This window comes from Phoxinus phoxinus (genome assembly GCF_949152265.1).
Source record: "Phoxinus phoxinus genome assembly, chromosome: 6".
Lineage (NCBI taxonomy): Eukaryota > Metazoa > Chordata > Actinopteri > Cypriniformes > Leuciscidae > Phoxinus > Phoxinus phoxinus.
The window spans coordinates 14,753,648-14,778,998 of NC_136881.1; the positions used below are offsets into that span (position 1 = coordinate 14,753,648).

A 25,351-nucleotide genomic window follows, 5' to 3' on the forward strand; every position below is an offset into this window, starting at 1 on the left:
ACGGTGCTACCCCTGCAGGGGCGTGGCTTATGTAATGACGAATGGTCTATACGGTTTTTCCAATCGTCATATTTCAGTAAAAATATATACCTGGATATTGACTATAGTATATCCGTATTTAAAAAATATACAATATAAGTATTAAAGTAACATGTATCAAAAAGTGCAGGTAAATTCTATAAAAATGGCACAGCTGATTGTAGCTGAGTGGAGAGTTGCTGGAGTCTGTGTTAATATTTACAAAGAGGATTGATTGTTCACCAAAAAGAAAAAAGAAAAAAAGAAAAAAATTATATATATATATATGTATGTATATGAAAAACTGTCATAATTTAGCCTGGTCATTCTCATGTTATTATGAAAATGTATTAATTAATTTTTCTGCAGAACATGAATTAGTCCTGGCTTTAATCTAGGTATAATAGTTTAATAAATAAAAAATATTTTTTAAATATTTAAAAATGAACTTACCATAACAATATATTCATTAATATACAACAACGACAACTAATGTGTCTGTGGTAAAGTCATAAACTCCTAATTCAATAGCCTTTATACTGTCATTATTTTGTATGTTAAGATTACATACTTGTGAAATTTAAAATGCATTGTTTACATGAGGAAATAGAAGTATCATAGCTACTACAGAAACTGGTAGTAGCCAAATACACAGCTAGCTAAGGGTCATAGACTGACACAAATCAGTTCATGTCGGCCATGGCCATATTCATAATCATTTAGGCTACTTTATGATAATGTCTAGAGGCATCACTAGATCTTCTGACATAACATAAAAACACACAAAAGAAATATATACTAATATAAATATAAGCTGCAATTATATAATGAGGGGAGATACATTTTTAATATACCCTTACAAAAAAAGGTACTGTGGTAGTCCCATAGTGCATAATACTAGATGGTAATAACATGCATAGTACATCCTATAGCATGACACTGGATATTTACATGGTACTCGAGGTAAGTCTATGATACTTTTTGTTACTTTGTTGCATGTTTAATGTAAAGTGTGAAGAATGTAGGTGTGGTAAGTTTTTGGAAACAGTAATAAAAAAATGTTGTTTACGATGATGATCTAGCGCGCCCCCTGCTGCCCACTAACTAACCTTTCAGGCGGTGCCCTACTTTATTTCCAGTTCACGAGGTCCACTTGCTGTCTCGAGCATGACATGGCGACTTAAGTTAAATAAAATTGTACTTTAAAAAACGCGTCTCACTAGTCACTTCCATGCCTCTCGTGTTTTTAAACACAAAAACGCATTATGTGTGGTGAATGACCCCCGAATCTGAATCTCGAGAAGCAGACCACACTATAAGGGGCCCTTATTTGCGAAATGAATCATTCAGAACTCCTTGCGACCCCGGTTGGCAGATTCAGAAGAACCAACCGAATCGATTAATTTGTCTTTGGCATCACACAAACGCAGAACAAAGAAATATTAACTAACATAAATACGAACTGCAACTAGCAACATAATGAAACAGAGATTTTGTTCAAAACCCTTCACAAAAAGAGATTCAAAGGACCCGGATTAATCGAAAGATTCAATCGAAAATCAAAATGCTATTTTTTTTTTTTTTTTTTTTTTTTTGCTGCGCAGTGGCAAATGTCATTAAACCGTGGAGAAATGTATAAAAGTAAAACTATTAATTTTCAACAAAAGTATTTATACAAGTAAAGCAGAAATATCCCAAAATTGTACTTAATTACAGTTACAAAGTATTTGTACTTCATTACTTTACCTCTGTGGCCTTTAAGGATAAAGAGATCTATCAACTCTATATGACACCTTACATACTGTAATATGTATGTGTGACTGTCTACCTCAAATAATACTTTGCATATATGAAGTATATTCTGTTTTGAAACGGTCTACCCACCACATATGGCACTACACATTACAGTATGTATATCCCGGACTGTCTAGCTCCTCATATGACATAATACATATTGTAATAATATGTATATTTTGTTGTTGGACTGAACCCACCCCACTTGGCACTTATCATACTAATATGACATTTGACTTGTACGAAGATCAGTGGTGGGGATTGTAAAATTGTGATGAAAACACATATAGGGATAGTGTTTGAGAGCTCTCACTGTTCTTCTACTAGAGCACAACCGCAGAGTCAGTGTTTCTGTTACATTGTGTTTATTAGGTTGCCTTCAAATTAACAAGCAAACACCTCAATTATCTCTTCTTGTTTTCTTTTTTTCAAATCCCATCCAAGCCATATTTATATGCTATGGCTGGTCACTGATGAAAGTTATAAATCAGGAAAGGCAACAAAGCAAAAAAAAAAAGCAAATTACAAAAATAAGATTTTAAAATATTGTTAGGGTGAAGGTAAAGTGCTTTTGAGGAATGATGTTTTCATTACTTAAGACAGATGAATGTTTATAATAATTGAGAGCACAGACCACAGGCTGACATCCTTTCATTCCTAACAACCAGTCCGTTGGAGTATTGTGATCGGTTGGTTTAATGATGTTTGTGGGGGGGGTGTTTTCCCTTTTCAAAGGCACATTGCTGTAAGAAGCTGACATTGATTTGAATCCATTCAGTTCAATTTTAAATACTTTACAGTGAGTGTGTGCAGGGGGAGGCAATGCAAAAGCATCAGACCAACCAAATCCCACACAAGAGTCCATGAGAGATAGATCATTCTAGATGATGATGAAGCATCAGTGTATGTGAGAGAAATGTCTGTCAATCAGTCGCTCTTCACAGCTTTATGATGCGTGTAATGTTTGTTAAACTGGGAATCTGTGTTGAAAAGTCTGTCCCACCAGGTGAATGTAGATCCATAGTTGCCAACAAAATTCATGTGGTGGAAGTCATGGAAACGAGCTCCAGCATAGAATGGAATCAAATGCAGGGGGTTCAGAGGAATGTCGTAACCACTAAAGAGAGGGCAAAAGAAGGAACGTCAAAGAACAAAACACTTACATACTCTAAGATAAATGACATGATATATTTTTTTACCAGGACATATGTGACCCTGGACCATGGGTACATTTTTTTAAATTGAGATTTATACATCACACGAAAGCTAAATAAATAAACTTTCTATTGATATATGGTCTGTTAGGATAGGACAATATTTAGGCCGAGACCAAACTATTTGAAAATCTGGAATCTGAGGGTGCAAAAAAATCTGAATATTGAGAAAATCACCTTTAATGTTGTCAATTTCTGTTGGCGATTGTGCTACATTCATTCACAAACATAATTTTTTCGTATATTTAAGGTAGGAAATTTACAAAATATCTTCATGGATCATGATCTTTACTTAATATCCTAATGATTTTTGGCATAAAAGAAAAATCGATAATTTTGACCCATACAATGTTTTGTTGGCTATTGACACAAATATACCCGTGCGACTTATGACTGGTTTTGTGGTCCAGGGTGACATATAAAAAATATAGTTTATTAATATAAAAATCCAAGAAATACTGTTATAGCCAAACTTGTAAATTAGAAGACGGTGTCCACATACTTCTAGTCATGTAGTGTATCAAATGAATAGATTTGTAATATAGCGTTGTAATAAGTTATTATCATCAGCATAACAGTGTTGACATTACCAAATGTACTGATCCAGACCATGGCACGTCCACATTCAATTGCATTGTGTGTCCTGAGCTCACCTGTGAACATCAATGGTTTCAAGCAGCCGGAAAGTGACCCAGGCCCAAAGCAAAATCATGTGATTGCAGAAGACCATGATGCCAATGAAGAATCCAGCACCCAGAATCAAAGTCTCAGCAGGGTGGGCATATTCTGCCTGCATGCCAAATGGAGCCTAACATACACACAATGAAAAAGATGGTAGATCAACTATCAATATTAAGACAAAAAGGAAATAAAAATGAAGAGTTAAGGCACATTCACACCAAGAACTATAGCTATAAAGATAAAGATAACTATATTAGCATCAACACTGATGGATAAAAAAAAGGTTGTGTTTATACGCATGTGATGCATGCTCGAGCTCTTTAAAGCAGGATAGATTCTTATTGGCTGTCAATGCTTCTATCGTTAATCATCAGGGAAAAATCCCTGGTTTCACTCTATTAGTCTATTAGCTTTTAGTCATTATAACGTATTTTGGGGAGCATCACAACAAAGAGTTAGCAGATATTAGGCAGACAGTCTACTAATACTCGAATGAGACTTAGCTGACATGTAGTTGCAAAGTTACTTATAGTCAACAGAATGTTGAAAGTGTTACCTAAATCCTTGTGAAAGTTATTCAAACAATATTGTTTCTCTGTGCCGTTATTGTTATATTTGTGGTGTGGACTCTCTTTTATATTTAGAACGACTTTAATCATTATTGTTATAGTTATCTTGTAAACAGGCCTTTAGCAAATTTATATTTATATATCACACACACACACACACACACACACATATATATATATATATATATATAGAAAATATTAATTATAATACAATGTAAAAGTATGAATTCACCAAAAAGTTTCATTTAGACTGCTTCTACAAGCCTATCTTGGCTGTTTTATAGTTTATCTTCATCTGCACATTGTGTGTATTTGTGAGAATGCGAGTAACTTACAGTGAAGTCATGATGGACTTTATGAATGTACTTGTAGATTCTGCGATGATGTAGGGCTCGGTGGAGGAAGTAATGCCATGTGTCCTCAATTACTGCACAACCAAAACACTGGGCCAATACAGAAGGCCTGAGATGGTGAGAGAGATTATAAAAATGAAAACAAGGCCCACTTGCTTCAAAAAAAGATTTCAGTAAAGTGGCAGAACAACCTCAGGACTTCGACTGTAACTTTATAGACCTATTATCACAGAATTCTTCATATTTTATTAACTTTATAAAGTGAGAGAGCTGTTCTCACCAGCGAGGCATGGAGTCCCAGTCATAAGGGATGCTGAAGAACTCAGTAAAGTAAAATGTTCCACAGATGAGCGGCAGCTGGATACAGAAGTGATTAAACAGCAGCATTTTAAAGCACTTCCACTGTTTCTCCCATGTCTCTGGTTTATCCTGCAAGCACAACAACAAAGTGAATAAAAACAATGTTTTTAACAAGAAAACAATATATAAATGTTCAATTTAAAATAATAAATCCTTTGATTGCACGTACCTGTTGTATTTTGTACTTCTGCATGAAAGGGAGGAACTGAAAGATAAATCCAGGCAGACAGAACAGGAAATAGATGAGTTCATGGACGATGAGCGAGCCCCAGGTGGCGATCTGGAATTTGCTGTAGTTCTGCAGCATGTGGTTCCACGCGTGCTCCAGAGGTTCCTGAAGTGGATTTTCTGGAAGAAATGAATCCACATATTCCACCGCCAGATATGCAGAAGACAGAATGTTGGCTGTGCCGTTCACCTCCATGGCATCCAGTCAGTGGGACTCTCCAAATGAGTAACTGTATAAACACATGACATGAATAAAGATCAATGACACTCAGTTATCAATCTCAGAGTGAGGCTTGCCTGAAATACAGGTATATGGAAAAACTGCATCATCAGTACAGGGTTACACCAAAATATTATTGTATGTTACAGCTAGATTATATGTTCATAAGCCTCTACTTTCACGTTTTTTCATATTATTGATCCAAAGATGAGTTCAACTTGAATTCAAAGTCAAGTCGAGTTGAGTTTGATCACTGGTTACACCCAGCTGTTGCTTGGGTGTAATGAACCCATTATTCATTGAAGTTATGCAAGCTTTTCAAATTAAAATAATTGATATACCTCTAAATTGTACACATTTGTGGTGACAAATAAAAAAGAATTTTAAAATTAACTAATTTTAATGGTGAGATTTCACATTATATTTCAAATATCAAATAGGCCTATGCATGATAATATTTTGGTAGCCATAATAGACATAATAAGCTGGCCTGGTTGCATAACAATAAATAATCATATACACAAATGTAAATGTAAAGATTACAGGAGACACGATAGGTATTTTGCTCATATTACTGGACGTGCATGTCTGTTAAATCACAACAACAACCATAACCCCTAAACAGTTTATTTTCTCTCAAAGACAACTATCTTTTGAAATAATTTCCTAATAAACAAATGCACCTATGCAGTCCAACAGTAATATTTTAGCTTGTTTACATTATTTACATGTCAAACGCGTGTTACATCATTCTGCAGCTGTAACTCGAACTAGAGCAGAAAGAGCGCAAATATTTCTAACATTTCTTAAAGAACATTACAACAAATATCTTATTATATGAGTGTAGATCTCAGCACGGACGTGTTGTTGACTCACCTGTGAGAAGCTCTCCTTCTACCTGCGCTGGCAGTAAGGTCGCTTTTAATGTAATAGAACTTTACATAGGACCATTGGCCGAGAAAAGAGGAGACGGTGTGTGCGTGCTGAGCATGGCCGCTGATTGGCTGTGACAAGAGGGAGACTGACGTATACGGGCAGGGGCGGCGGCCTGATTGGTTGAGGGAATGAACTGACGATAGTGAGACCTTGAGTTTCCGCAGCTGCAGCCAATGAAAACCCGCGATTGTCTTTCATAACCTGCGCTGACGCGCTGACTGAACTGCACCTCCTGGCAATGAGGAAGTTTATTAAGTAAAAATAATGTCTATTAAGTCGGGGGTTTCAGTAGATAGCTCGGACCCCGAATATTAGCACCTTCGTGTGATGGACCCCATCCTAAAAAATGTTTCTAGTAGCCTACTGTACTGCTATAGAACTTACTGTATGTATTTACTAATTTACTTATTTTAAGGGTTAATATATTTTTTATTTTTAATATATTTTTATTCAAACATCTTTATTTGTATCTATCAACTGTGAAAAATGAATAAATATGCCTAAATATTGGACAATATTTAATATGTAGTTACTGTATTTACTGTTTTTATAATAATTGTATTTATAATAATATATTTTATTATTTTTGTAAATCTTAATCTCTTTTTTATTATTATTTTCACTTTCTCTGAACTCCCTTTGCGGCCACCTGAGGGTCCCCGAACCCCAGTTTGAAAACCCCTGTATTAAGTGATGTATTTTATTGATGTATTTTAATATCTAATTTCTCTCACTGTCATTTCCCCCCGCATTTTTCGTACCAAATACATGCATTATTTAACTGTATACATTTACAGTAAAAGAAAGTTCACAAGTATAAGTTAATTTCACATTGGAAATATTCAGTAGGCTAACATTAAATAGTTTTGTGCCTCATGTGAACACAGACTCTCACACTTACACACACAACAATCATGCAAGGTGTTTTTACTAGAAGCATGTTTATTATTAATGATATAAAACAAGTTATGAAACTTCAAGAACACAACATTCCTTTTGACTGATAATTAATAATACACAATTGTATATATATTCATTAATAGGCTTGGTGACAGTAGTTAAAAGAGTTAAATACTAAACAGCAAGAGCAGAACAGAGAAAACCATTAAAGTTACAGAAAACAAAGAAGGAAAAAAAGAGAACAAAAAGAGAAAAAGAAAGAAAGAAATTGTACCTTTATACTTCTTCAGCGTTCAATACCGCTAGTACAGAGAGCACGTCACGTTGGTTAGTGAGTACAGCAGTAGTTTAAGAATGGCACACAAACATCAGTATTTAGAACCATGCAAAGCGGTTTAATACCCAAGCAACCAGCATCAGTCCACAGTATCGTGCATGCCGTTCAGGTTAACGTTTCGAATATGTCAAAGATCGCAATTCTCGAACAACTGGACCACAAGAAAAAAAGGTTTAAAAGAAAAAACAACAACAGACAGTTCAAACTTTAAGACTTCAAATGTTGTTTGGCAAACAAATTGCAAAATTTAAAAGTTTGTTCATCTTCAGTAGAGACCCTTCTTGCATATAGGCAAGCAAAAGTTTCAGCTCTAACCATAAAACAAGAATCATCATTATCATCATCATCATCATCATCATCATCATCATCAACCAACCTTCATAATGAAGATGTTTAAAGTCCAGTGACTTCATAAACAACCTTCCAAGAGGCAACAAAGTGCTGGTCCTTAACTAGACACATTTACCCTCGAACTTTATTTGAATAAGCAAAAACCATCAATGGGTCCCTTCAGATCGAGAGATCAAGCAGCAAAAATCTCTGGCCATTCCCTCGGCTCAAACGCAGGAACGTTTTGATGATGCCACAGACGCACGCGCTGGTCAAATTTGTTTGCACCAGTCTTTTGTCAGAGGTTAGCAACATTGTGTTTCGGTCCTGCTTCTTCAGGGCTCCTCAAAGTGCAAAAAACTTCCTCACTGACTACTCTCAAACAAGAGAAACAGAAAGAAAAGAGAGATAAAGAGTGTGTAAGTGTATAGAGACAAAAAGAGGTAGTGTGAGAATGCTTGTAGTTAAGTATCTGAATGAGTGTGTGAATGCGAGAGAGAGAGAGAGAGAGAGAGAGAGAGAGAGAGAGAGAGAGAGAGAGAGAGAGAGAGAGAGAGAGCAGTATTCTCCAGGCCATGTCCATGGTGAAGCAGTTCCAGGATGAAGCTTCAGCCATCGTAAGAGCTTCAGTGTGAGCGAATCCTCTGCTGTACGTCAGCGTTAGCTTCAGTGTTCAACAACTCCACAGCTGCTCAGAGAGGCTTATCAATGACGGTCACACCTACACACACACACACACACACACACACACACACACACACACACACACACACACACACACACACACACACACAGCGGATTAGTACAGTCATTCTAAAAAAAAAATACAGCAATCATAATAATAATCACAACATGAAACTGGGTGTGGGAAATTAATATAATATCAATTAATATAAAATGTAATTATTAATGATCAAAATTCACAAAAAAATGTATACAAAATATTTGTCATGCATTGTTGTAGATTATATAATAATAGTTTTATTCGGCTTATACTGATAATTACAAAATGGCCAAATATTAGCTTGACTGAGGGTTCTATCACTATTAATTTACATGCAGAACGATTAAACATTTGTGATTTTTGAACACCAGGTCAAACGTTGTACAAATACTCTAATTAACCACTAGATGGGGCCCTTTCCCATTCTGTGCTCTCTTCTGGTCTCTAGTGGGGGCCTCAGGTATCTGTTCATTTGACCGATTTCATAAAATAATTTCAATTAAACAGAGTATGATCCTGTTCTTATACTGTAACACTGGCTTCCCCATGACCGAGTATGCTAGAAAATTCTAAAAAGTCCATATTAAACCATATTTAGCTGTTTTGTCAGTGTAGTTTTTTTTTTAAACATTTGAAAGAAGTTTCTTATGTTCTCAAGGCTGCTGCACGTATTTGATCAAATCTACAGTAAAAACAGAAATATTGTGAAATATTACAACTTAAAATAACTGCTTTCCATTTTAATATATTTTAAAATGTAATTTATTCCTGAAAGTTCCAATATAAATACCGAAATCTTTAATAAAATTATAAATGTCTATACTGTCACTTTTAATTAAATTAATGCATCCATGCTGAATATTTTATATAGTAATACTCATTTATTTAGAAAAATATTACTGACTAACGTTTGAATAAATGTGTACATATACTCCCTGGCCAAAAATAAATAAAAAAGTTCATGTTACATATTTTTGGCAACAGTTCTTCTAACCCTAATTGATGGAGTGTGTAGCTTTTCGTTTCTTAAACAGCCATGATCATCAGGCTCAAATTGTGAAAGAATTGTTGTGAGGGATCATGAATTATCATTTTCACACATGAATTGGCACCTCTGAGTCCAGACCTTAAATTCTTTGAAAGTCTTTGGAATATGCTGAAGGAGGCTTTACAGAGTGCTTGACTCTTGCATTGTCAATACAAGATCTTGACCAAAAATGTATACACCTCGTAATGGAAACAACATCACAACATGTATGTCTATAATTTAAGGTCTGGACTGATGATTCTGATGAAAAACGATTCTTCATGCTTCCTCTCAACCATTCTTGGTTTCTCTGTGCCTTCCTACATTGCTGTTTAAGAAATGAAAAGCTACACACTCCATCAATTTACTGTTAGAACTGTTGCAAACATATAACTCAACTGCAATAATGATCCAATCATAGACTCTTAAGGCTGGGACACACCAAGCCGAAGGTCGGCTGTCTGTCGGGCTAGTTTTTGCGGTGTGTTCCACACGTAGGCGGCAGTTTGCCTGATTCAGCATGTTGGTGAGAGTGGGAACTCTGATTGGATGATCAGTTTAGTGAACGAGTAAATTTCATTCATTCAAGAGAAAGTAATGAAAGAGAGCAAGTCAACATGGTACAGACAGAAGACTGATGCATTTAAAAAACACGAATATATCCATTAACAACATAAGCCACTTAAAATGAATAAGTTATCAACATAACTAATATTCCAAAAGGTAAGCAAGAGCTTCTTAGTTTACATTTCGTATATCTGCATATATCTTGTATATCCTTGTTTTGGTTTCTCCTTTTACATGACGAATATAGACTATTGGTCCCTGTTGATATAGACGGTTAATTCCTCACACGCAGCCGCAGATCGCACATGCTAGTTTGCAGTCGGCTGTAGTTTGTGCTGGGTGTTCAAGCGCAGCTTATTGGTCCAGACATAACCGTGGCGAGCCGCAAACAACGTTGGTTTTCGTCTACGCTAGTTCTTTGAAGTCGACTTGAGTGTCCCAGGCTTTAAGCATTTGCCTATTTAAATCCAAATAACAACTTTTTGGGGGGCCGGGCTGTGTATAATAATGAAAAACGAAAGTAGAATGTAGAATGGCGTTTTGAACCGTTTCTTCTTCTGACCTGCGTAGCTGCGTCCCGTGCTCATGCAGGTGGGCAGTAGTGTCCATTTATCAGTGTTTGGATTGTAGAACTCCACTGAAGCCAGGTTGCACGAACCATCATCACCACCAATCACATACAGCAGGTTATTCACGGCACACACACCTAGAACACACAAAATGATTGAAACATCACAGCTAGAAATGTTTTTGTTTTAGCATACTCAGCAAGTGTGTAGTATGAGCAACTCACCTGCGTTCCTGCGGCACATGTTCATATCAGCCACCTGTTTCCATGTGTTAGTGGCGGGGTCATACACCTCACAGCTCTTTCTAACCAAGGGGCCGTCGTGCCCTCCTACTGCACACAGCAGACCTTTTAACACACCTACACCTGTCCGACACAAACATTCCTGGTTTACACAGATACACGTTGATTGCCAGCATTTGTGAAGGTATGTGTGGGAGCGTGTTTGGCTGTTACCTGCACCACTACGACGGGTTCCCATCTCTGCTCTGTAAGACCATTCATTGGTGTTGGGGTTATAGGCCTCAACAGTACTCAGACACTGGCGTGTTGCTCCGTCATACCCCCCGACTGCATAAAGCAAACCTAAAAAGAGACCGTTTCAAATCATTTTCATCAGTTCAAATCAGCTGTTTGATATTAAACACATTTTTTGAGACGTGTGTGACATAAATATGTGTTGCACAAAACCACAATATCAAGCTAAAATTATGCAGCTAAAGTTTAGCGGAATGTTTAATTATCAATCCCAAATTAAAATGTATTATGTAATTAAATAAAACAGTAATGTAATACACTATTGTGTTTTTGAAAATGTCTAAAGCATTTATTTGATCAAAAATACAGTGAACCAGTAATATTATGAAATCTTAAAATAACTTTTTTATTCCAATATATTTTAAAATGACATTTATTCCTGTGGTGGCAAAGCTGAATTTTCAGCAGCCATTACTCCAATCTTCAGTGTCACATGATCCTTCTGTTGCAATGCTTAATGTTTTTGTGGAAACCTTGATTTCTTTTTTCAGGATACTTCGATAAATATAAAGTTTAAAAGAACAGCATTTATTGGAAATATAATTTTGTGCAGTTAAGTAAAATATTTACTGTCACTTTTTATCAATTTAATGCTAACTTTCTGAATAAAATTAACGATTGAGTATTTTTTTTTAAATCTTACTGATCCAAAGCTTTTGGTAGTGTATATGATTCGAACATTATTAATGATAATTATTATTATTAAATCATTTATTATATCATTGGCATTACAATTTAAGCACTAAGCAGCATCAAAAAAAAAAGTGCAAATATATTAATTTAATATGGTAATATACTTGTAATTCCATGTCAGGCAATTTTGTATACATTTTGTATAATATGTAATGTGTCCCTGGTCTCAAAAGGTTGAAGGCCCAAAAGGCCCTTTTCTTAACCTCCAAATGTCAAACAATACATAACAGCAATGTACATCTAATATACAGATAACTAACGTCACTAACCTCCAACAACGCCGACTCCAACACTGCTACGCCGCGTGTTCATGGGATTGATGTGGAACCACTCATTGGCCTTAGCGTTATATGCCTCTACAGTAGCTAAACCTGCAAACCAACATTTTCATCATCGTAATGGTCATGTAGGAATACAGTTCATGTTCATCATCCCAATAATGTCCGTACCCACCTTTGAGGTCCAGACCTCTGTACATTTTCTGAGGTGGAACTAATTTACTAATGATAACTGCACTATACCAAATAATAATTTGATAAATGAAAGATATTGCACAACACCTAGATAACCGACTTTAAACTGACTTTCTCATCTGTGTTGATAGATTAGAGGTGTGACAGTGCTCAATGTAAAAATGACTGAGATCAAAAAAAAAAAAAGTGGGCCTTAAGTAGCTAAAATATTTGAAATATTACAGTGAATTTAACTGTGTTACGATACAAATGTTAAATGACCGACAGTAATATACACTAATGGAAGCAACACAACCAGAACTGCTTTCAGCTTAGGCAATAAGATTAAGGGGTCATGACATGAGAAACCAAATTTGCCTTGATCTTTTGGTATATAAGAGGTCTTTGTACCATTAAAACGTCCTGCAAGTTTCATAGCTTAAGACGTCCTCTCCCCATTATAAACGAATCATTTATTTAATCAAGCTCTAAATACAGCTCGTTCTGGATCCATGGTAAGAAGTGACGTCACGGTACGAAGTGACGTACCAGCGTTTGCATATGACCGCCTCCAGGCACAAGACACCTACACTTTAAGCGCAAGGCAACTACGCTCATTTCGTATCATTGTCGCGCCCGCGCGCTGCGCGCCTCACAAGTGGTTAGTCGATGGACAGCGAGTGGGTCTGTGTACAGGGAAATTACGATGCCACGCAGATGTTGTGTGTTCCTGGCTGTGGACAAACAACATCTTTGAATACGCTGCGAAAGATCCAGTCGTCAGGGAAAAATGGATGCACTTTATTTTTTGCGGACGTCTCAGTCACGGCAGTGTTAGTTTAAGCGTTTGTTCTATACATTTGAAGGATGACTGTTTTGAGAACAAATTCCAAAATGATGCTGCCTTTGCCAGAAAACTGTTGCTCAAAGATAAGTCCTTGCCGACTATTCTGGGCTCAACAACGACGACGCAAACTGTAAGTAATGTGTTTAAAACTTTAAACTACTTTTTAAATATGCTGAATCCGCACAGGTTCTGGCTGGGGGCGTTAATAATTGATGCATAGGCACTGACGTTAGCCAATCATAACAGTGGGCGTTAACACTGAACTCTTAAAGGGGAAACACCCCCAAAACAGACTGTTTGAATCAGAGGATGAGAAACAGGGTGGGAAAAGGTCATAAATCACTACATTTTAAAAGTTTTTTGTAAAAAAAAAACTATAGTAATACTATAATTGCACCTAAGGGAACATAATAATAAAACCCATGTCATGACCCCTTTAAGAATGAATGTGTGCATATTGTGAATTTTGTTAGACTTGCCATAAAAAGGTTTGGATAACCTTTCAGTAACTTCACTTATCATCCTCTGGCCTACACTAAAACATGGACAAATCTGAGTGTTTATAGGTTGTGGTTAGACAGTCATTTAGCAACAACAACAAGCAAATGATTAATACTATTTGAAAATAGATGCATTCCTTTTAAAAAAAATATATTTCTTTAACTATTCCTTTAATTTTATCTTTTGACAAGAAATCCCCAATTGCCTGCAACCTTTGTATATTGATACTTCCATATTTAAAGGGATAGTTCACCTAAAAATTACAATTCTGTTATTATTCAGTAATCCTTTTACCCATTCAAACTTTTCATTCCAAACCCATATGTTATTTTTCATGAACTTTTTCATGACCATGCGTGTACTGTAGTATTTTCACTGACAAACAAAAATGAAAAAGACCAGGATTTTTTTTTCTTTGGGGGGCGGGGGTTTATGTAACTTCATTATCCTGCATGTATTGCATTTTATTTTCCATTTGACCTCAAAACTATATTAACAAGGTCACATTGTAAAGTGTGCACAGTATAACTGCTTCAGATTAAGCACATTATCAATTTCGCTGAACATCTTTATTATTACCTTATCAGCTCTTTGAATCAATAACGGTTTATTGAAACCTTCCGGCTATCAGTCCCAACTAATGGCTGAAAAAGATATTGAGGGCTTTAAAACTGCAGTGAGCTAAATGAAGGAGATATATCCAGCTGCAGAACTGCAGATCCAGCAGGTTTAGACCAGCAGCCTCGGGACAGAAGTGTGTCTTACTCTTATTACTTAGTTCTGGCATGAAACTCTAGATGGCGCAGGCTGATAGGTCCTGAACTCATTTTGTCATCTACATAGCACAGCTGATTAGTTGCTGTTGCATTATAAAATAATCCACAATTTATCGGCTTTAATATATAGGCCAAATTTTCTTATTGACGATAACAATAAAATAAAAAAATTACATATATTGTCCGATACAGATATGGTGACCGATATATAGTGCATCCCTACTCATAAGTTTTTTCTTTTTTTGCATTTTTCAAAGTAGAGAAATTCGGAACATTAATCAATCATATTAATTTTGTAATAAAAATCATAAAAAATAGTCAAATGGGAAATTATGCATTTATTACGCGCTTTTTTTCTGTGCTATTTTTTATCTCACTTAATCCGTCTATTATGCATACTATCCACCAATGCAATAACTGTGAACTGGACTTTGCATCACTGCAGCACACACAATTATATTTGCTTTTCCTGGTTACTAATGATTCTTCGCCTCATATACTGTTTTTCTTTTTGTTTAATTGTTGCTGTGCCTGTTTACAAATTATGCCATTGTTGATCTCTTGAACTCCATGAAATTGCACTGTCGATTGTTGCTCTAAATATAATCTCTTTGCAACATTGCAATGACAATAAATGATTATTGTCTGTCAATATCATCTATAAATTATATTATTATTAGTATATTTTTTTAAATAAAAAGTTAAAAAAATTAAGTTAAAAAAGTAGTTGTCTATCGTTGAACTAACAATGAAATGTTGTGTTTGAATCCATTAATTTTAAACATGATTAATCGGCCATGTTTAGAACAGTTCTCTTTATTGACTTTATTTAAAATTATTGTTGTGAAATATTAAAATCCATGTGAAAATAGCTCCTATCTATTAAAAGGAAATGATGTGCATAAGCTCCACCCCTCCCCTCCCCTCTTCTGTTCTGTGGCTGCTGGTCTGAAACTGCTGGCACTGTGGTTCTGCAGCGGAATACTATTAAGATGAACAGACACGTTTGTGCTTGCGAGCAAAATGGAAAAGAGTGGGGTGTCAAGACATATTTTTAAACGTTTTAAAATAACATTTTGCGCAAGAAACTGAAAAAGCAGATGAGCTGCGCAAAGGTCAAAGACGTAACGTTATTAAAGGTAGGGTTGGTAATCCTGTTCAGAAACATTTTTTTTTATACTGGGTGAAATGGTCCTTCCATTCTGATAGTAGTCAATACATTATGTGTTCAGAAAAAGGAATGAAACAAATCTGACCTCTGTAGCAGCTGTAGGACAGTAAAAACTCTGACCAATCACTGCCATTCGGTGCGAATGTAAAGAACCAATCAGATGCCTTCATGTCTCGTGCCCGAGCACCACTGCGTGCACAGCAGTGATGCGCGGGTCAATGTATAAACAACCCGCACCCGACCGACGTTTTCAACTAACCCGCCCGCAACTCGGAGGAACTAGGGGTGCGCAATTTTCAGAATGCTGTATGATATAGCCTAGTGTTTTGTAATAAAGGCTTGATTTATTCATTTATTTCGTTTCATTTTCTTAACAATTAAGATGCTGTATGTGTTTATCCAGTCTAATCGACGTGTGCGTCTCTCCTCGGACTTTCCCAACAAAAATCCCGCCCCCTCTCAGCAAATAGGCTACATAAAACTGACATTACTGAGCTATATGCGTTTAAAAGTAGCCTATTAAAATGGCACAATGGCATTGCTCAGTTCAACGCGTTGGGAAATCGGGCATTTTGTCCCGCGTCAGCTTTTATTCAAAAGTTAATAACGCGCTCAACATTCAAAAGGTAAATAAGGATTTCCCACTTTCATCTGCAGACTGCTCGTGCGTCATCCTCGCGCATTCAGCCAATAAAGTGTAGACCTATGTATTTCATAGAACATTGTGTCTAGTACTATATAAATTACAAAGGTAAACGACCCGATCGACCGCGACCCAAATATCATTAAAAATATTTTTGGATGACTCGTAACCGCAGGCACCCGCTCATTTTGGATCAACCCGCGCATCACTGGTAGGTACATGCAGCTGACTCCAAATGTGGATGCGCGTTCATGTTTGTGGGGGGGGCGTAGCTTTGGACGGAGCACTGACAGGAGGGGGCGGAGCTTAGAAGAGGTGCCACTTTCAAATCTGGCTAGCTCTCCAACATTACCTACTCTAGCTTTAATGTTTAACGCATTTACATCGAAAACAACCTTTTCTCTTGTTCATCACCACTAGGCTAGGGCAAACAAAGTGCAATAATTTATATTAAAATCTATATTATTTGACATTTATAACGTGAGTGAATCTTCAAAAAGATCAGGGGCTTTCGACAATAATCAGGAGCTTAAGCCACCAAGGTAGCTACTCACCAATAGCAGATTACAAGAGGACAATACGTCTGTTGTTATCTTCTGAGCCATTCTGAGACGTGTCTGAAGTCCGCGGTCTTTCGCTTCATATTTAATAGCGCTCCATTATGATCGCTGTTGATGAAGAGCTTAATATGATCCCTATTCGCTAATGCGCGCCGTACCTGAGCGTGGCTTAATTGACTCCTACCCCCATCAAGACCATTGCTTATATATATATAAGCACACTAAACATTTATTAATTTAGGTTTTTAATGTGCCGTGCGCCGGCGCTATACAAATTTATAGTGCCGCCACTGGAAAAGACATGGTTTTGGTGTTAAAGCTGCTGTTATCCAATTTTTGCCCTCCAGAAATCTTAAAATGCACATATATACAATAGACCTCAGAATTTCTAAAACCCTGCTCTAATGATCCCAATTATTATTAGTATCTTCATAGTAATAAGCATTGCTACCATAACTAGCATAACAGTTATGCACTTCTCTACCGTAAAGAAATGCAACTGCAACATAGTAAAAGCATTTTTGACGCAAGATGAATATACTGCATGTGTTACCTGTGCTGCCATCAAAGCCCCCGACAGCATACAGCAGTCCGTTGAGGACAGCGGACCCTAGTGTTGACCTCCGGTCCTGCATACTGCTGACACAACACCACTCATCTTTTACTGGGTCGTACGCGTCCACCGTCCTCACACGCAATGACCCGTTGAAACCCCCGACAGCATACACAACACCACCCACGTACACCACACCTATAAATAAAAAATATATATACACCGGTATACATTTTTGAGAATATATTTAACAGTTGGAGAGTGAAGATTTTTATTTGTTATGTAAGACACTGGTGCATTAAAGAAGAAGTTCAGTATTTTACACGTAAAGCCCTGTTTTCAGATCGTTTCTGATGAAATAGAACGGTTAAGATTGAAATTTGGACACATGCTGCAGGCCCGAGAATTTTCGGTTTCTGTGGTAGCACCCTCCCACCTCCACAATGGCTGCATAGGTGCACTGGAACAATCCTTCCTAAAACGCATTAACTTTCGTTTACAAAGACGTGAAACTCACCGAGTGGTCAGGGGTGTTCACTGATATGTTCACACAAAAATCGCTGCAAAAGATGCTTTCCAACAGGTTTTATCGTAGTTTTTGTAATACCGTACCTCACTGCACATCCAATACAAGTCAATGGAGTTGGACAAAAACTACGATAAAACCTGTGTAAGTGTAAAATACTGAACTTGTCCTTTAAATTATTTTGTATTCTATAATTTATTTTACATTTTGTTGAAAAGCCATAATAGGCTGTTGAACGGCAGGTTTCATTGTGACAACTTATCCCATAAAGTCTCACAATACTGGGTTACACTACCATTCAAAAGTTTTTGGTTGGAAATATTTTTTAAATGCTTTTGAAGGCTGCATTAATTTGACCAAAAATACAGTTAAAACAGCTATATTGTGAAATATTATTACAATTTAAATTAACTTAAAATTTAGAATTTCTGTGTTAATATGTCTAAAAACTAAATTTATTTTTGTGATGGCAAAGATGATTTTTTAGCAGTGATTACTCCAGTCTTCCCTGTCACATTATACTTCAGAAATCATTCTAATAGGCTGATTTGGTGATCAAGAAACATTTCTTGTTATTATCAATGTTGAAAAACAGTTGCGGTTTAATATTTTTGTGGAAACTGATTTTTTTTTCCAGGGTTCTTTGATGAACAGAAAATTTGAAGAACAGCATTTATTTGCAATTGTAAAGACATTTATAATGTCACCAAAGTTTTTTCTGTCACTTTTGATAAATTGAATGCATCCTTGCTGTATTAATAGGCAGCTATTAAAAAAAATGTTAACACCAAACTTGTTCTAATGTTTTAGTTTTTTTATCGAGACTTGAGTGCCTATATTATTGAGCCCAGTAGTTTTTTACCCTCTCAGTTCATGTTTTCTTTGTAAATACATTTATGCCGCATAAAAATGAACTTTTTGTGGTATATATGCCACCTAAAAGGGGCATTAGTCAGTAAATCTTAGTCAAAGTCAGTAAATCTACACTTGAAATTTAATTATAATTTTTCACCCACATTAAGTGTCTAAAACGCCATCCCTTACATGTACAGTAACTAAACATCATTTTCATACCCAGAGTCATTTCAACAGCACCACATTTTTAGGAGTATCCATGTCATGACAGATTCCCCAGCAAATTGCATTTTACTCACCCAAGAGTTTCTATCATTATTTTCAGTACATACAGTTCATCACCTTTGGAACCGAAGCAATTACAGTAAGCAATACAATGGTCAAGTCAGTACTGGAGGGATGCAGTGAAGTTTTAAAAAGGACAGCTGTTGAATGCGAGACCAGGGAGAGTCATTTTTGTGCCTGCACAGTCATTGTCAATGATAAGAGCGTGGCTGCTCACCTGCTCGACATCGTCTGGAGGGTAATTCTGCCACTTGGAACCATCTCTCCTCCTCAAAATCATAGCACTCCACACTGCGGATGGCTTTAGGGGCCTGTCCCCCGACTACAACCATCACCTTTAACACACGAAAAGAAAAGAATCAGATCCCTTAACTCAACTTTCTGTTCTCAACTTTTTTGTTTATCCAGTTTAAATTATCTTATATCTGTATATAAAAGTTATTTTAGAACAAATTCTTTGCATTCATGATCGTTAAAAGGTTTTTAAATGATACAATTTTCAATAAAAGTTGAAATATAATGCCTTTAAAAACATCATGTAGTTTTAACCATCAAGTAAGTAAGGGATAATGTACATCCAGCCGGTTGTTATCGCAGAATAACCCCGACAGGATGACCAGGACCCTGAAGCCGGAGGGGTCTTACATCAGCCTGAAGGGGTTTATTTTGAGATAACAACTGGCTGGATGTACATTTTCCCGCTTATTACAAGGCTACTTGCCACATAAGTAAATAAGTAGACATGAAATATTGATCAGAGATGAAACATTTTACTAACTCTTAACTCTTAACTCTCAAAGTTTCCGCGGAGAGAGCAGTTGCTAGCAATCGGCAAGTTCAAACGTACTCGGTTACTAACGTAACCTCGGTTCTCTCTAGAAGAGGGAACGAGTACTGCGTCGAAGAACGCTACGGGAAAGATATTTCTTTGTCGAGATTGAAGCCTAAAATTAATCCTTAATTTTGTAATAATGTAAAACGCTTTTCTGAAGCATACAACCTAGGCGGAGCAATACAGCTCACCCATTGGCTGCTCTGCCAGAAAAGCACAGCCTATGCGAGGCCAGGACGCTGACCAATGAGGGCGCTCCGCGCCCTTCTGCGTCACCTCCCGCCCAAACAGGCGTGGCCTAGGCCTATAAATACGAGCATAGCTGTCTAACACGCCGATTTTCGTCAATGAAGCGACGCAGCGCGGACACGCACGGCCATGAGACGCAGTACTCGTTCCCTCTTCTAGAGAGAACCGAGGTTACGTTAGTAACCGAGTACGTTCTCTTACGTAGAGTTCTCTCGTACTGCGTCGAAGAACGCTACGGGAACCCCATGTAAAACGCCGTGCGTGCTCTTGGACCGACACAGACACCTAAGGGCGCGCGCGCCCTGGTATACAAGTGCCTACCCCAAGAAGTATAGGGAGAGCGGCTAAATTAGCATCATCCCTTTATAGTAGTGCCTCTTAAGGCATAATAGCATATATATGTAAATATAGATATATATGAGGGGTAATAGCATGCTCATGGGACACATTGTCAGTGAGTGATGCTTAAACATTGAAGTGACCTGGGCCGCAGCGCGGGGCAGGAAACACTTATACATAGTCTTCTAGACCGAGAGCAGTTTAGCCTGCAACGCAGGAACCTCTAGGTTATAGAACCTAATAAATGTAGACGGGGAGGCCCAGCCTGCCGCCATACAGATATCTTGTAACGAGATTCCGCTATACCAAGCCCATGAAGAGGCCATGCCTCTCGTGGAATGTGCTCTGATGCCCAAAGGGCATTCCAAACCTCTAGATGCGTAGGCTAGCGCAATGGCGTCCACTACCCATCGAGACAGACTCTGTTTCGTCGCGGCTCGCCCCTTGGAGCGTCCGCTGAACGAAACAAAGAGCTGCTCCGTCTGTCGAAAAACAGCGGAGCGGGACACGTAAGCTCTTAATGCCCTGACCGGGCAAAGGGAGCTATTTCCGTCCTCTGAGGCCGGCAGGGCCGACAGGGAGATGACCTGAGCCCTGAACGGTGTGTTGAGGACTTAGGCACGTACCCATGCTTCGGTTTCAATACGACTACAGAGTCGTTTGGCCCGAACTCCATACAAGAAGCTCTCACTGAGAGCGCTTGCAAGTCTCCCACACGCTTCACTGAAGCGAGAGCCAAAAGAAACACGGTCTTGAAAGACAGGTGTTTCATGTCAACTGAGTGAATAGGCTCGAAAGGGGCCCCTTTCATAGCGTTCAACACTGTAGAAAGGTCCCAAACGGGGACTGAGGGGGGGCCTTGGAGGGTTTAACCTCCTGGCGCCTCTAAGGAAGCGGACCACCGTTCCTGCCTAGTGAACGGCCAAGCGTTGGATTAACGAACGCTGATATGGCAGCCACATAGACTTTGAGCGTGGATGGGGTTCTTCCCTTATCCAATAGCTCTTGCAAGAAGGAGAGAATCTCCGGTTCTCCACACTGAAGTGGTGACAGACCTTGATCTGAACACCATCCAGAGAACACCGACCATTTGGAAGCGTAGAGCCGTCTAGTAGACGGAGCCCTAGCTTGCTCGATCGTGTCTAACACTCCTCTTGGGAGGTTAGCGGGTACCTGTTTATGGCCCATACGTGTAGGGACCAAAGCTCGGGGTGAGGATGCAGAATCGCGCCCTTGGCCTGTGAGAGGAGGTCTCTCCTCACTGGAATCGGCCACGGGGCAGTACTTTTCAGTCGCATCAAAGCTGGGAACCAGGTCTGATTCGTCCAGTATGGAGCAACCAGTAGTACTGAGCATCCGCTCTCCTTGATACGCTCCAGCACTTGAGGCAGGAGTGAGACAGGAGGAAAAGCATAGAGCGGACGGCGGGGCCAGACTCTGGCCAGCGCGTTCGTGCTCTTCGAAAAGAATTCTGGGCAGTGAGCGTTTTCCTGGTTTGCAAACAGGTCTATTTCCGCTCTGCCGAACCTTTTCCACAGCAGACGCACTGTCTGTGTGTGTAGGGACCACTCTCCCGTAGGAACATTGTTCCGTGAGAGTCTGTCCGGGCCTACGTTCAAGTGGCCTGGCACGTGTATTGCTCTTAATGAGCGCAGGTTGTGCTGGGCCCACACCAGTATGCGTTCCGCTAACCTGAATAGGTTTCGGGACATCAGGCCACCCTGGTGGTTTATGTAGGCTACTACCGACACGTTGTCCGAGCGGACCAGGACGTGGTGTCCTTTTATCCGGGGACAGAAGCGCCTCAGCGCAAAGTCCACCGCCATCATTTCCAGGCAGTTTATGTGCGGTAGTTTGGCTCGCTCTGCCCATTGGCCAAAGAGCGGTCTGCCGTCGAGCAGTGCTCCCCAGCCTGAGGTGGACGCGTCCGTGGACACCACCTTCAGGCTCGAGGAAGTCCCCAGGCTTACACCTGACCGGTACCAGTCTGACGCTCTCCATGGTGTCAGGGCTGAAATGCATTCCTGAGTGACCTTGAGGCGATAACGACCGTGTGAACCATGCTCGGCGCGGTACGCGCGTTCTCAACCAGAACTGTAGTGGGCGCATGCGCAGCAGGCCCAACTGCAGCACTGTAGAGGCTGAGGCCATGAGGCCCAGCATTTTCTGAAATCTCCTGAGCGGCACTATGTGGCCGCTGCGGAAGGATTTCGCCATTTGCAGGGTATTTCGCCTGCGCTGTGATGACAGGCGTGCTGTCATAGACAGTGAGTTCAGATCCAGTCCTAAAAAGGAGATCCTTTGACTGGGAAACAGTGAACTTTTCTCCCAATTGACTCTCAGACCTAAGCACTCGAGGTGATCGAGTATTAGTGTCTTGTGGTGAGCGAGTTCTGACGGCGATTGAGCTAGAATCAGCCAATCGTCCAAATAGTTCAGAATTCGAACGCCTCGGAGTCTCAGGGGTGCCAGCGCCGCGTCCATGCACACTGTAAATGTACGAGGTGCTAGAGACAGGCCGAATGGCAGGACTGTGTACTGATATGCCCGGCCCTCGAAGGCGAATCTCAAAAATCGCCTGTGACGTGACGCAATTTGTATGTGAAAATACGCGTCTTTCAGATCTATCGCCATAAACCAGTCTCCTCGGCGGATTTGCGCGAGGATACTTCTGGTCGTGAGCATTCTGAACTTCCGCTTTGTTAGCGTTTTGTTCAGACGCCTTAGATCTAAAATGGGTCTGAGACCCCCGTCTTTTTTCGGTACCAGGAAATATCTGCTGTACAGACCCCCTTCGCTCTGAGATAAAGGCTCTATGGCCCCTTTGCTCAATAGCTTCGCTATTTCGGCTCGAAGTAGATGTGCTACTTCTGTTTTCACCGTGGTTTCGACTTTCTCCGTGAAACGGGGAGGGCATCGATGAAACTGTAGCGAATAGCCTCTTTTTATAGTCTCTAGCACCCATTCTGAGACCCCGGGAAGTCTTTCCCATGCATCTGCACGTGTGACTAGGGGTTGAATGTAATCTGGGCCCTGGTCGCGAAATGGCGGCGACACGAGAGCAACCGTGTGCTGTGACATGGACGCCGTGGCGTGTGAGGCGGGGGGCATGTTTAACACAGTATGCATCCCGCGCGCGCTCGGCTCTCTGTGTCGAGAGAGAGCGCGCGGGACGAGTCCCGTAGGGCTCGTTATGCTTGTGAATAAACGTGGGCGCTTGGTGGCGGGCACATTTATAACACCGGGGACACTGTGTTTGTGTACTGACTGACCGTTCGTTAGTTTCGTTTTTACAGAAAACCGCGGAACGTGCAGTGTGTAGTGGTTGTGGGCACTTGGCAGTGGGTCACGCTCACTACATGTAAAACACAATCGGCATGAGCCGATTTTATGTGTGCAGACCCTGTGTTGTTCAGGGCTGTGCTTGCACGGGTTGAAAAACCGGGCTCTGGTCGCGAAATGGCGGCGACACGAGAGCAGTCGTGTGCTGTAACATGGGCGCCATTGCAGCGTGATGCGGGGGCGCGCTTAATCGAGCGGGCAGCCCGCGCGCGCTCTCAGCTCTCTCAGCTGAACGAGAGAGCGTGCGGTGCGAGCCCCGTACGGCTCGGCATGTTTGAGAATAAATGTGGGTGCGTGAACGCGGGTACATTTATAGCACTGGGAAGTACTGTCTATTAGAACTGACTGACCGTGCATTGGTTTCGTTTCATAGAAACCGTGTGACATGTAGCTTGTAGTGATTGTGGGCGCTTGAAAACGGGCACGCTCACTACATATAATGCACAATCGAAATGAGTCGATTTATGTGTGCAAGCCCTGTATTGTGCGGGGCTGTGCTTGTGTGTACAAATGGGCACTGGGTCGTGGGCATACAGTTACACACATTACATCATCGGCCATGGCCGGGACACCGTGTAGCACAGAGAGTACTGTCTATCAGAACCGACTGACCGTACATTCGTTTCGTTTTTACAGAAACCACGGGACATGCAGTGTGTAGTGATTGTGGGCACTGAAAAGCGGGCACGTTCACTAACTTACATGTGAAGCACAACCGACAGGAGTCGATTTTATGTGTGCAAGCCCTGTATTGTGTAGGGCTGTGCTTGTGTGTATGAATGGGCACTAGGTCGTGGGCATTACGGATACACACATTACACCATCGGCCGTGGCCGGGACACCAGTAAATACATTTTCAGATTTACCTGGGGCGTCGTGAAAACGGCGTCTGTGTGCAGGCAAACGGGCATTGATGCCGATTTGGTGACTGCAAAATACACTGGCACGGTCGCGAATGTTGGGACTGTGCGAGCGAGACATTTTAGTGAAATCCGGCCGCGGCGGGATTTTAACACTGTAGCTTTCCTCGAAGCAGAAGTGCGCATCCTGGCTGAAAACGGGGCTTTCCGGGACTCCGCGATTTCTTCGTGAATTCAGGAAGAAAAAGGCGCGGGTCGTGAGGACGGTAACGTACGTTCCTCTGCAGAAAAGCAGCCATCCAGCCGGTAAGCGCATCGATGCTGGTCTTTCTCCGTCGACGCTCACGAGCGGCGGGGGAGGGGAGATCCTCGGAGCTCGCCCATCCCTCGCTACCCGAAGCGAGGAGAGAACAGCAGTCGTCCTCCACAGACACGGCTTCATCTTCCTCGTCCATGACGGACGCGGCGGCACACAGCGGCCCTTGTCCGTCGGTCAGAGAGTCC

The 25,351-nt window shown here is 40.0% G+C and overlaps 2 protein-coding genes across 2 annotated transcripts in view; both read right to left on the bottom strand.

Annotated features, from left to right (window-relative positions):
• Positions 1-2,160: 2,160 nt before the first annotated feature.
• Positions 2,161-6,440, bottom strand: msmo1 (methylsterol monooxygenase 1). The gene is made up of 6 exons (XM_079616830.1): positions 6,314-6,440; positions 5,159-5,447; positions 4,910-5,058; positions 4,612-4,738; positions 3,680-3,834; positions 2,161-2,929 (listed from the first exon to the last, which is right to left on the bottom strand). The coding sequence occupies exons 2-6, from the start codon at positions 5,411-5,413 to the stop codon at positions 2,740-2,742; spliced, it is 876 nt and encodes a 291-aa protein (XP_079472956.1). The 5' UTR covers positions 5,414-5,447; positions 6,314-6,440; the 3' UTR covers positions 2,161-2,739.
• Positions 6,441-7,302: 862 nt separating this feature from the next.
• The window catches only part of klhl2 (kelch-like family member 2), a 29,319-nt gene continuing 11,270 nt past the window's right edge, over positions 7,303-25,351 (bottom strand). The window contains exons 9-15 of the mRNA XM_079616821.1: positions 19,443-19,560; positions 17,560-17,757; positions 12,326-12,427; positions 11,283-11,411; positions 11,052-11,192; positions 10,821-10,964; positions 7,303-8,661 (exon numbers count right to left, since the gene is read on the bottom strand). Coding sequence (XP_079472947.1) covers positions 8,633-8,661; positions 10,821-10,964; positions 11,052-11,192; positions 11,283-11,411; positions 12,326-12,427; positions 17,560-17,757; positions 19,443-19,560 — 861 coding nt within the window. The 3' untranslated portion in view covers positions 7,303-8,632. The remainder of the gene's footprint in view (positions 8,662-10,820; positions 10,965-11,051; positions 11,193-11,282; positions 11,412-12,325; positions 12,428-17,559; positions 17,758-19,442; positions 19,561-25,351) is intronic.